Raw genomic sequence first — 13,515 nt, forward strand, 5'->3', positions numbered from 1 at the left:
CAGCAGGAGGCGCATGAACTGTTCCGAGCGGGCTGTAGAAAGAAGTGCAGCCCGCATGGGAGAAAGACAGAGACAACAGCGCCAATAGCAGACAGCAGGTAGGGCGCGCTGCTCTGCTATTGGTTGGTGTGAAGAAAACACACCCCCTAGAAGGCCTTGTAAGGCCATGAAGCCGGGGGCTATAGTGGAAGATGTGACAGGCGCTGCGGCGCGGTTGTGAGGAGAGCTTCGGGAACGCGGCTCTTAGTATGTAGGGGCCCCGGAGCACAGTATGACCCGACCGGACTGTCCGCAGTGTGAGAGCCCTGCCCCACCTCCAATGTTGCCTGCCTCCCAGAAGACCTGTTGGCGGCGGGCGGTTTGTTAGTAGTGCTAGTGTTTGACTTGCAGGGGGGTTCTGGCGGGCGGCACACGGCTACATGTGTCTGTAAGTAGAACCCAGTGCCATGTGACTTATCAGGTGAGGGAGAAGAGGAGTAGGGCTACAGCTATGCCCGGTCTTTACGTATGCCCTTAGGGGGAATAAAGAGGAGGGTGATCCCGAGGTGAGAGGAGGGTGAACCCGGGGAGGATGGGAGGAGTGAGATCCCGCGGGATATGGAGGTGACATGGCGGGAAGTAGCAGGGGCAGGCCCTAGGGTGGATAAGAGCAGGTCCCAGGGAATGGGAGAGGGAAGGGTCACCCCTTCAGCTTTCCGCTCACCAGGAGGGGTTTGCTGGTACAGGGGGGAGCACTTCCAGCAGTCCGGGTGACCCTCGGGCTGGTGGGACAGAGGAGCCCGCTCCAGGCTCATGTTTTCCGCTTTTCTTCTTGGAGCTAGGGGTGCTGGCAGCGCTCTGCTGCTCGCCCTGCTCGTTGGGGAAACAGGGAGACATGATAGTCTATGTATCCCACCTAAAAGGGAGAAAATGTAAAATAATAAACTAAAATAATAAAGAGCAGAAACAGTTACTGCAGGAGTGTCTGCCTCCTACGGACACTAAGCTAAAACTGATTAGCTCAGTGCCTGCAGGCGGGGTATAGCCTGGTGGGAGGAGCCAACACTTTTTTCTTTTCTTAGTGTCGCCTCCTAGTGGCACCAGCCTATACCCACTGTGTCTGTGGCCCCCAATGATATGAGCGAGAAATACACAAACACCTGTCCATGGTGGCTCACCAATTTTTGGACTGCAGGTTCATTGCAAATCATGTGTTCTTTAAAGTTCACTCCCAGATTAAAGGATCCTTGAAGTCCACGACCTCTAGCCTGTGACACTATCTTTTTGGCAACTAGCTTTTCCATGGTCTTTTTCAGCAGTCGTTGATTCCTCTGCATGTCGTATCTGTATGTGGAGCTGACATATTTCAGGATGCAGACTGTGGACACCCGTTTACTTGCTTTACTTTTGCTCATTTCCTTAATTGCTGCTAAAACCATGACCTGTAAACCTGTGAAAAGGAAGAGAAAAAAAAAAATAAATGAATGTGTTTTGGGAACGGTATATTGCCAATTTGCATCAGATCCGTTCCAGAAAGTGCCAGAGACTTGTAATTTACTTCTATTAAAAAATCTCAACTCTTCCAGTACTTATCAGCTGCTGTATGTCCTGCAGGAAGTGGGGTGTTCTTTCCAGTCTGGTGAGCAGGAGAGGTTTTCTATGGGGATTTGCTGCTGCTCTGGACAGTTCCAGACACGGACAGAGGTGGCAGCAGAGAGCACTGTGCCAGACTGGAGAGAATACACCACTTCCTGCAGGACATACAGCAGTTGATGGGTACAGGAAGACTGAAAATTTTAAATAAATTACAAAAACTCATCCACAGAAGTGATACTAAAATGCGCTGTGGATCCTCCACACAAATCTGCAGCATTCCGATGATCCATGAACAGAGCAGTGGCACAAACACACTGCTCAGGATCAGTTTCTGCATTCAGGAAACACACAGTGTGTAAATGTATAATTACAGATTTCTAAAATCGGCCTGTAAAAAAAATAAAATAAATAAAAAAAAAATAAAAACGCTTGAATCCCAAAAAGCAACTCTGGTAGAAGACCTTGACAGTTTAGCTTACATCTGTAATGAAGGGTTGCTAAAGAAAGTGAGAGTCCTGCAGCCCCCTGCTGTCTGCAGGAGGACGGAGAGACAGGTGGAGAGGCAGGAGAGCTGCTCTATTGAGCTCTAATAATATTCTCACTTTAGTGCAGAATTAAAGGGATTGTATCATGAAAAAGAAACTAGGTCTATACTGATGCATTATGCTGAACGAAACACATTTTCAATATACAGGAATTTCTTAAAATGTATCGTTTGAGAGATATAGACTTACTAATCCCACATGTGCGGCTTTGTTTTGATAACCTGTTGCCCTTGGTGACGGCCGCCTTCGGGTATGCACAAAGTTGGGTCACTCAGGCTCAGTTTAACTGCTAAAGCTTTGGCTGTCCAGGCATGATGGGAGTTGTAGTTTTGCAACAGCTGGAGAGCCAAGGTTCCCTACCACTGCATTAGAGGCATTGTAGGAAAATGTCGGCACTGTTGAATGGCAAAGCGGGGTCAAAGTTCAGAGAAGAGACCAGCAAGTGATGAGATATATGGGGGGAGAAAAATAGTACAGGGATGTAAGTTACTAAAAACAGGATGACAGATGTGCTGTTTTTAGTAAAGTAACAACTGTACTATTTTTCTCCCCCATATATGAAATAAATGTATATATATATTTTTTTTTTTTGCGCCCGGCCCCTAGAGTGCAAAGAGTTAAGCGGTGATGCAAAAGCATCACCACTTACCTCCTCTAGACTAGCAGTAAGTAGCGGTGCGTCATACTTTACTGTAAAGAAGCAGGGACTCCCATCATAATGACGGCGGCGTGTCTCATATGCACCTGATTGAACCAGTCACCTGAAGAGGGAGGACATCACTGTGCAAGAATTCCGGGTCACCAGAAACGCCTGGCAGGGAGCCCCTCTCTGGCTGCCGCCCACCAGTTTAGAACTGGGATTCCAGTCATTGGACAGAAATCCCCACCCCTGTAGCCTTGGTGTCTAAGACCTACACTTATCTCCCCTGATTTTGTTCGGTCACCAAGGTATTACTGTATATGGTGCACCTCTGATTTTACTTCGCAGCACAACCACTTTAAGTAAAGCACTCACTTGGGTAAGTCAGCCTATTGTCCACTTCCCCGTCCTTCTTTGTCTTTTGTTTGGGTGGTGGTGGAACAAAGTAGTTTACAGTTTTCCCCTGGAGAAAAAAAAATTAGCATTATTCATTCAATCTGATTATATGGTATAAAAATGGAAATGAGGAAAATCAGATTCATACAATATATTCTGTACTCAGCGAGGGTTAGAGGTGATATTACTAGGTGCTGGCTGATAGCTCAGCAATATCATACAACATCATTCATGCTCCTTATACCAAATAAAATGATTCTTTGCAGTGCAAGAAATGGCAGTAAGTGTCATTACCAGGGCTGGGCTGGGCAATATTGGCCTAAATCAATATTGCGGTTTATTGTAGATGATAACTGAACGATAATTATGACACGCCCTGTGTGCAAGCCACACCCACTTGGCCATGTCAAACCGGCGATTTTGTTTCAATAATTTTTTTAAAAAGGAACTCTCTGAGCAGCAACACAAGGCTGGGCCATTTACTCTATAGTCATTATTATTATTAGGGGGTCTCAGAAGAGACCTGGGCGTGTATTACCAGGTATACAGCCATTACAGAACATGTTCATACAGGTATACAGCTATGTACACACTACAGGACGTATATATACAAGTATACAGCTATGTACACACTACAGGACATGTATATAGAGGTATACAGCTATGTACACACTACAGGACATATATATAGAGGTATACAGCTATGTACACACAACAAGACATGTATATATAAATGTCCTGTAGTGTGTACATTGCTGTATACCTCTATATACACGTCCTGTAGTGTGTACATAGCTGTATACCTGTATATACATGCCCTATAGTGTGTACATAGCTGTATACTTGTATATATACATCCTGTAGTGTGTACATAGCTGTATACCTGTATATACATGCCCTACAGTGTGTACATAGCTGTATACCTCTATATACCTCTATATACATGTCCTGTAGTGTGTACATAGCTGTATACCTCTATATACACATCCTGTAGTGTGGTGCAGGTGGTGTTCATGTATGGATGGATCCTGCACTGTTGTCAATGAAAACTTGGACACAGGTGTGATCAGAGACTTAGTGAGTCAGCTGATCACAAGAGTACAATAAAGTGACCAAATCACAAGGGGTCTGATCCCATGTAAACAAAGCTTCAGATCCTGCTTATGTTCCTCTCCCTATAACTGCGCCAGCCCCCTCCCCAGCCTCAGCACGGCACCTGTTGGTGTCAGTGCTCGGTTCGCCGCCGGTCCCCACATCACGCCTTGGAGCAGGAGATCTTGGACGCGGTCCAGTGTCCAAAGGCCACTTGCGGTCCCCGCTCCGTGACATCACCCCGCTAGCCGTGCTCTGACTATTAGAAGTGGAGACTGGCCGGCTAGAGCGGGGCGGGGGGACAAAGCTAACCCGCTGTGACAGGATGGAGGCAAGGGAACGTGGCCTGGGACCCCAAGCACTGCACGCTATTAGTAGCTGAGAGACAGAGGAGGCTCCGTGTGAGAGTGGCCGGAAGGGGAGCCTGACCTGTCAGTGTCCTGGGGCGGGTGAAAATACCGCAGATACCGTCCTGGCGAAGTTGAGGTCGGTTAACCAACGCCAGGGACGGTATCGGTATTTTCACGGTATACTGCCCAGCCCTAGTCATTACTATACTTCATGACAAAACACTACCCTGCCAATCTCTCAGTCAGTGCCAGTGGACTCAGGAGCAGCTCCATATTAATATCTATGGATTTAGAATGAGATATCCTAGTAATGTGTATGTGCCTCAATAATTTTGTACTGATGTATGTCCTGCCCTTAAAAGAGAAGAAGTCCAGTGAAAATTTTTATTAAAGTATTGTATTGCCTCCCAAGTTATACAAATTACCAATAAACACTTATTACAGGAAATGCTTATAAAGAGCTTTTTTCCCTGCACTTACTACTGCATCAATGCTTCAGTTCCTGGATAACATGGTGATGTCACTTCCTGGATAACATGGTGATGTCACTTCCTGGATAACATGGTGATGTCACTTCCTGGATAACATGGTGATGTCACTTCCTGGATAACATGGTGATGTCACAACCCGACTCCCAGAGCTGTGCGGGCTGTGGCTGCTGGAAAGGATGATGGCAAAAGGACACAGGGCACTGGAGGGACACTGAGCATCCCCCTGTCATCATCCTCTCCAGCAGCCACAGCCCACACAGCTCTGGGAGTTGGGTAGTGACATCACCATGTTATCCAGGAAGTGACATCACCATGTTATCCAGGAAGTGAAGCCTTCATGCAGTAGTAAGTGCAAGAAAAAAGCACTTTATAAACATTTCCCGTAATAAGTGTATATTGTTAATTTGTACAACTATTGGGGGGCAATAAAATACTTAAATAAAAATGTTTGCCGGACTCCTCCTTTAAAAAAAAAAATAAATAAAAAAAGGTGGTAAGAGGTGATTAACCTCTTAAGGACATAGGACGTATGCGTACGTCATATGTCCTCACTTGCACTTCAAAGAAGTGCCGCGATCCCGGGTGCCGCGAGTAGCCCGGGACCGCTGCTATTAGCGGGCACGGTCTGATCGCCGTGCCCGCTAATTAGCTAATCGGAGGCAGCTGTCAAAGTTGACAGCTGCCTCCGATTACCGGAGGCAACGTTTCCCTGGGGTCTAGTGGGGGAGATCGCTCCTCCGGGACCTTGTCCCGGAGGAGCGATCTCCGTTACTGATGCCGGCCGGGGACGCGTCCAAGATGGCGCCGTCCTCGGCTCGGCACTCGTTCGTTTTCGGCTGCAGCAGCCGAAAGCAAACGAGTGCCGATCTCATTGATCTCTGCAGCATATCTATGCTGCAGAGATCTCAATGAGAGATCCAAGTGTATATACTAGAAGTCCCCCAGGGGGGCTTCTAGTATATGTGTAAAAAAAAAAAAAAAAAAGTGTTGTTAATAGTAAAAAGCCCCCTCCCCTAATAAAAGTCTGAATCACCCCCCTTTTCCCAGGTTTTAAATAAAAGTAAACAAATAAATAAATAAATAAATAAACATGTTTGCTATCGCCGCGTGCGTAATCGCCCGAACTATTAATTAATCACATTCCTGATCTCGTACGGTAAACGGCGTCAGCGCAAAAAAATTCCAAAGTGCAAAATTGCGCATTTTTGGTCGCATCAAATCCAGAAAAAATGTAATATAAAGCGATCAAAAAGTCGTATATGCGCAATCAAGGTACCGATAGAAAGATCACATCATGGCGCAAAAAATAACACCTCGCACAGCCCCATAGACCAAAGGATAAAAGCGCTATAAGCCTGGGAATGGAGCGATTTTAAGGAACGTATATTGGTTAACAACGGTTTGAATTTTTTACAGGCCATCCGATACAATATAAGTTATACATGTTATATATCGTTTTAATCGTAACGACTTGAGGAACATGCATAACAAGTCAGTTTTACCCCAGGGCGAATGGCGTAAAAACACATTTCCCCCAAATAAAAGAAATGCGTTTTTTTTTTCAATTTCACCACACTTTGAATTTTTTTCTGGTTTCGCAGTGTACTTTATGCAAAAATTCAGCCTGTAATTGCAAAGTACAATTAGTGACGCAAAAAATAAGGGGTCATGTGGGTTTCTAGGTGGAAAAATGCAAGTGCTATGACCTTTTAAACACAAGGAGGAAAAACCGAAAACGTAAAAACGAAAATGGGCCACGTCCTTAAGGGGTTAAACTCTTAAAAGCAAACGCTAGAAGAATAAAAATAACCATTTTTTGTATATTTAGACTCTGTTCACACAATGTATAAACGACGGCCGTTATTTGACACTTAAAACTACGTCCGTTGCATTAAATGAAAATAGCACTAAAGACTGAATAATTGACATGATCATTATTCCGAAGGCTGTAGCAAACAACGTCCATTGTTCAATACGTTGTGTGAGTCGAAGCCAGTTGTTTGCATTGACTTCAAATCATTCCATTATGAAAAGAACGGCCATTCTTTTCATAAAAGGTACGTTGTGTGAATATAGCCTTAATGCAGAAATAAAATCTAGAAGAGAATAGGCTTCTGCTCCAAACACTTGTTTTCTTATAACCTAATTGTGAGAAAAACAACAGAAATGAGCACTGACACCACAAAGTCCCAAAGCCTGAAATAATGAGGTCTCTTGATGTCGCAAACCCCAACTTATCATTCCTCTCAGGCTGGTGGCTTCCATCTGAGCTGGCTGTCATCTGCCAGACCTAGAATGCCTCTTACCTCAGGTAATGTCAGCAAGTCCGCTCTGACATCTTTCCTAGGATGACAAAGGATCAAGCTCAGAACTTCCACTGTCTTCCCGAGACCCATTTCATCTGCGAGAATACCTCCAGGCCACTCGTGTGCAGCAGCGGGACGTTCACGGATGATACTGGAGGAGAAGAGAAGGAGTACAAAGAACAGACTCCGCATGACTAATTGCTTTGTGCAAAACTCTGACTTTTCTGTAATAATTTACTGTGTTGTGATGCAGCGGGAAACACGCGCGCACACGTGGGGGGAGGGGGCATAAAATACGGAGAGGAGTCATCTAGTGTTCCACTTAAATGAATGGACACATTAAAGGATACATTTCTACAAGTATTAATATAAAAAAAAAAACACAGAATGAGGCCCCCTTCTACATGTTCATGAAATTCACCCGGATTTCCAACCTCTATAGGTTTCTATTTGGCTCAGATACCCATCAGGATTTATTATTTAAGAATTACAGACAGCTCAAGGTGCACATATGGAATCTGTCCGGAATTCCGGATGCCTTGCATAACAGCCCCGGCCAGCACCAGGAAACGGGACAGTACCGGCGGTGTTGATGCTGGCCTTATAACTGTACACGCTACTAATCAGCCTAATAGAGCATACCGCTAAATGCGGCTCTGTGATTGGCCGGGCCAGGGCCAGAGTACTAGAGAAAAAAAATGTAAATAAAAGAAATTCACAAATTTATTACTCTCTGACACCAGTTTACCTTTTTTTTTTCAAATCAACTGGTGTCAGAGAGTTATAAATTTATGAATTTCTTCTATTTAATTTTTTGTTCTCCAGTACTTATTATCAGCTGCTGTATGTCCTGCATGAAGTGTTTTTTTTTTGGTCGGAGCACCCCTTTAAAATGGTTGTTGGCTCTCCATTTCCTATGCATGACTATTAAACTAAGCATACTGGACAAGCAGGTCATTCAACAACCAATAAACTTAATGAGGTTTTACCATCCAGAAAAGGGATTATAGAAGATCTTTATCCCATCCACTGTTGTGACTTCTCTCCATAAGGGATGCAGTGCATTTTCTACACAAAAGAAAAAATAAAAAATAGGTAAGTGCAACCCAGAATAACACAAGACCCTCATAAATACACAAATGTCACGTGTCTGAGAAGCTCCTGACAAACATGAAAAATATATCTATAGCTTTCCATACGTGTGTCTTTTTTTTCACTCGTCTCCGATCTTCAGTCAGCGATGTCGTCTTCGGCTGAATCCCTCCATCAGTCCTGAGTGCCGGCCGCCCTCTGCCGCGTCATCAGCTGCTCAGCCGTGATTGGCTGAGCCAAACTGTGCTCAGCCAATCGCGGCTGAGCATCTGATGACGCTGAAGAGGGCGGCCGGCACTCAGGACGCTCTGAGGGATTCGGCCCGGCCGTCCGAAGACGACATCGCTGACTGAAGATCGGAGAAAATTCGGCACGTGACAGGTATGTATAGCGCACCACACTTCCGGGTACACGGGTGGTGGGACACGGGGAAGGGGGCCATTCACAGACATAACATACATTACAAAGTTGTATAACTTTGTAATGTGTGTTATTCTGTGAATAATTGTTTACCGCCGCACTACCCCTTTAATGGGCACGGTCCGAACAAAAAAAAAACACAAAAAAATAACTTTTTGATGTCATAGAGACGTTTCAAAAGTTTCTATTAGTCTGAGTCTGGGTGTTCAGACGCTGACTGATCGGGACTGAAAGAAGTGTGCGCTAAGCGCATTCTCTCTTGGATCTGTACCGTGTAATCGAACGGCCACACAATGAAAGAGCTGTATTACATGGCCCAATGAGCAGTGTAGGTGAGAGCCGATTTGCTAGAGCATGGGTCTGCAAACTGTGGCCCTCCAGCTGTTGCAAAACTACAATTCCCATCAAGCCCCGACAGCTAAAGCTTTGATTTTGGCTGTCCAGGCATGATGGAAAATGTAGTATTGCAACAGCTGGGGGGCTACAGTTTGGAGAACCATGTGCTAGAGCCTATCACACGGCTCGATAATTAAGCAGCAAGCCGTGTCCGGCTAATTAACCATATAAATGGCATTGGCCGCTAGAAGCCACGCGGCCAATGTATCTACCGCTAGAAGCCACGCGGCCAATGTATCTACCGCTAGAAGGCACACGGTTGCAGCTCTCTCTCTGCAGCATCCAAGTGACGGCTTCATTCTGGTATGAACGCAGGATGGGGATCAGGGCTGGGTGCTGCACGTCTTCTCTCAGAACCTTCGCTTCCCGTTGGTGAGTCTGTCGGACATAATCATAGAGTTCTTCAATGTTTTGTCTTTCCAGCTCCTGATCCGACTCCTCCTCATCATCATCGGAAATATCTGAAAGTAGATAAACACATTATCAATGCTAAAATAATCAAAATAAATTAGATAAAAACAAACGTACTTAGGCTGGGTTCACACTACGTATATTTTAAGTTAGTATTGTGCTGCTCATATTGCAACCAAAACCAGGAGTGGATTAAAAACACAGAAAGGCTCTGTTCACACAATGTTGAAATTGAGTGGATGGCTGCCATTTAATGGCAAATATTTGCTGTTATTTTAAAACAACGGCTGTTATATTGAAATAATGGCCGTTATTTACTGTTATATGGCGGCCATCCACTCAATTTCAACATTGTGTGAACAGATCCTTTCTGTGTTTTTAATCCACTCCTGGTTTTGGTTGCAATATGAGGACCACAATACTGACTGAAATATACATAGTGTGAACCCAGCCTAAAAGTGTGATTTGTTATTATTAATTTATTTTGTACTTAATTTATTAGTATCTAGAGCTTGGGAGATGGGTGAAAGCTAGCCCTAGTATTATTTTCAGCTTTTAAATGGACTTCCACCACAGATACTGAGGCCCAGGCACCCTCTTGGTCAGTCTGGTGAGGCCCAGGCATTGCCTTGGTCTGTTGGGTGAGGCTCCAGTAGAAAAAGTTTGAGAGGCACTGCTCTAGGGAGAAGGGACGGGGCAAGGTGAGCACGGAGAGGAGAAACGGCAGCCCTGCAAAACACTACATCCTGCAAACTTCTCTCACCAAGTTCACAGACAGGCAGTGACCTGACAAAAATATGAATTCAGTGTTTTATCTGCCCAGTCTCCAAACTGCAGGGCTGGTTCTCTCCTCTTCCTACTCACTCATCCCTCTCGCACCTCCCTCCTCCATAGGTTATAATAGACTCAGCAAACCAGTCTTCACTTTGCTCCTCTGTAGCAAAGATAACTTTTCCTGATAATGTACGGATAAAAAGTTAGGGGGGGAGGTAGGAAAACAGCTGTTGAGTACAGAAGGAAACTCTTTTGCTTACTAAAACCTATTATAGACAGAGTTTCTTAAAATCACTTGTACTATTGATTTCTGCAAAAATATTTTAAATTACAGATTATCTGACAGAATTTTGAAGCCAAAGCCAGGAACGGATCTGGCAAAAAAGGAGAAATCTGTCTTTCCCTTCTGAACTGTTCTGTTTATAATCTGTTCCTGGCTTTGGCTTCAATAATCTGTCAGATAATCTGTCTGTGTAAAAGGACCTTTACACATTAAAGTGACTCTGTACCCACAATCTGCCCTTCCCAAACAACTTGTACCTTCGGATAGCTGCTTTTAATCCAAGATCTGTCCCGGGTCCGTTCGGCAGGTGATGCAGTTATTGTCCTAAAAAACAACTTTTAAACGTGCAGTCCTGTGTCAAATTGGCGTAGCCTAGATTTTTACTATTCCTCTGCCGTGAACACTGCACAGGTGACTTAACAATTCAGCACATGTGCAGTTTGACACAGGGCTGCAAGTTTAAGGGTAGTTTCACACCTACCGGATCCACTGCGGATCTCACGCTGCGGATTCCCAGCGAGATCAGCTGTGGATCCAGTACCATTCACCCCTATGATAGCACATACTCGCAGCGGGATTGACATCTGCTGCTGATCCAGGTGGTGTGAAGCTACCCTAAAAGTTGTTATTTAGGACAATAACTGCATCATTTGCCGAACGGACCCCGGGACAGATCTTGGATTAAAAGCAGCTCTCCAGAGGTATAAGTGGTTTGTGGGGGCCAGATTGTGGGTACAGAGTTGCTTTAAAATCAAAACTTCAACTGAGCATCCCCATGTGTTCAATTATGGAATTCCATATATCACACTACGGTGATCTGTATGTCCATCATACAGCACCAGAACTTCCTAAAGATGATGACAGCTCCGCCTCCCTGACTAAGTGCAAAGAATTTTTTTTTTTTTTTTTCCCAAATATTTTTATTGGATTTTCAAATGTTATACCAAAAACAATAAGGTGCCATGCACGGCACAAACATTGCAACACATATAAACCAGAAATATAGAAGAAACATTTGCCGGTAACAGGGTTGTAACAAGAGAATCAGGACATGAAGATAGACCCTTAATAGGACAGAGTGGTCATCATATCATATCGGGAAAAGTGTCCACAACATAGAATAGCAAAAGGAGTCAGTAAGAACAGTGCAACAAAGAAAGAAAATCAATGTGGAAGTTGTAAGGCCCCTAAGGTACCCTTCAATGACTCCGTACAATACCATTTTGTGAACTGAAATGGCTTCACTATGTCAAGAATTGCCTGTGAATTATAATGTTTTAAAATAAAGGGTCTCCATTTCTGGAAAAATTTCTTTAATGTAAAAAGATAAGGACTGCATATAACAGATCTGTTCTGTTATAGTTTTATGCAATGTTCTCTCTGCAAGTCGTTGTAATCACCTATAATATTACTATGTGTACGGTACCTGGAATTGTGAAGTTATAAAACTTTTCCATCAGCTTTTGAATAATAAGACAAGATTTCTTCATTCTCCTGTGTCCTTCACTGAGAAATTCTGGTTTGGAGAAGCAGGCTTCTAGCAGATAGATCCCAAACTATAAGAGAGAATAGAAAGTTATACAGATGTGTAATTTACTTCTATTTAAAAATCTCAAGTCATCCAGTGCTTATCAGCTGCTGTATGTTCTGCAGGAAGTGGTGTATTCTTTCCAGTCTGACACAGTGCGCTCTGCCGCCACCTCTGACCATGGCAGGAACTGTACAGAGCAGTAGTAAATCTCCATAGGAAACCTCTCCCGCTCTGGAAAGGTTTAATCTCTCCTGTGTTTTACACTGCAAAATTCACCTGATACTTTATCATGTAATTCCTTGTATTCTATTGAAGAATTGGAGGGAAAAAACGCCAACATGCATAAAGACATGGCATTTTTCCTGAACGGTGCTACCAGGATCTACGCATGAGTGCCAACCAGGTAATATAAAAATTATACTTAGTGAAGTAGTACGTTCACTTTAAAGGGGAACCATCAGCAGGTTGGATGAATCTAACCTGCTGATAGCTCCTTAGTGGGCACGGGGGTACTGGGGAGGAAGGTATGTCTCTTACCTTCACCCTTGGCACCATTACCATGCTGTTAGTTGTGAAATCCTCTGCCCGGTAAGCTATTAGGAGCACTGGGGGTGAGGCTACCGCCCCAGAGCACCCCCTTAATTGAAAATCATTGGGGGGTGGGCCGATCGGTGCTCGGGGGCATTAGCCTCACCCCCAGTGCTCCTAATAGCTTACCGGGCAGAGGATTTCACAACTAACAGCATGGGAATGGTATCAGACATATCTTCATCCTCAGCGCTATAAGGAGCTATCAGTGGGTTAGATTAGTCTAACTTGCTTTTTTTTGTTTCTCCACCTGAAGAGATAATTTTTTGCACTGCGATGTGTAGTTTTTGTCAGTAGTCCATTTGCAAGATGTAACTTTTCAATAGGTTCTTCTTTTTTCTGATATCTTTACATGGTTGACCATGCAGGGTGAGGAATGTTAGGCCATGTTCACGCAACGTTTTTTCAGCTCCGTTTAAAATGACGTCTGTCATTTTGAGGCTAAAATAACAGATGTTATTTAGCGGTCTGGCCTTCTGACTGCTGCTGGTACATTATTCTAGTTTGGTTACTAATTCCCTTTTGGATGCGGCTTAATTGAAAAGTCCATTGAATTTAGTAAGAACAAAGAAGCATCGGTGACAAAAGAAAAACTGTGTGTGAACAACTAACAAAAAATGTCCGC

At 44.2% G+C, this 13,515-nt stretch overlaps 1 protein-coding gene across 4 annotated transcripts in view; it reads right to left on the minus strand.

Annotated features, from left to right (window-relative positions):
* SHPRH (SNF2 histone linker PHD RING helicase) overlaps positions 1-13,515 on the minus strand; it is an 86,634-nt gene that overhangs the window by 62,450 nt on the left and 10,669 nt on the right. For all 4 annotated transcript variants that reach the window (XM_069955347.1, XM_069955349.1, XM_069955350.1 and 1 more), the window contains exons 3-8: positions 12,198-12,327; positions 9,546-9,764; positions 8,385-8,463; positions 7,396-7,546; positions 3,136-3,223; positions 1,158-1,429 (exon numbers count right to left, since the gene is read on the minus strand). In XM_069955347.1, the coding sequence (XP_069811448.1) occupies positions 1,158-1,429; positions 3,136-3,223; positions 7,396-7,546; positions 8,385-8,463; positions 9,546-9,764; positions 12,198-12,327 (939 nt within the window). The remainder of the gene's footprint in view (positions 1-1,157; positions 1,430-3,135; positions 3,224-7,395; positions 7,547-8,384; positions 8,464-9,545; positions 9,765-12,197; positions 12,328-13,515) is intronic.

This window comes from Dendropsophus ebraccatus, chromosome 15 (assembly GCF_027789765.1).
Source record: "Dendropsophus ebraccatus isolate aDenEbr1 chromosome 15, aDenEbr1.pat, whole genome shotgun sequence".
NCBI lineage: Eukaryota > Metazoa > Chordata > Amphibia > Anura > Hylidae > Dendropsophus > Dendropsophus ebraccatus.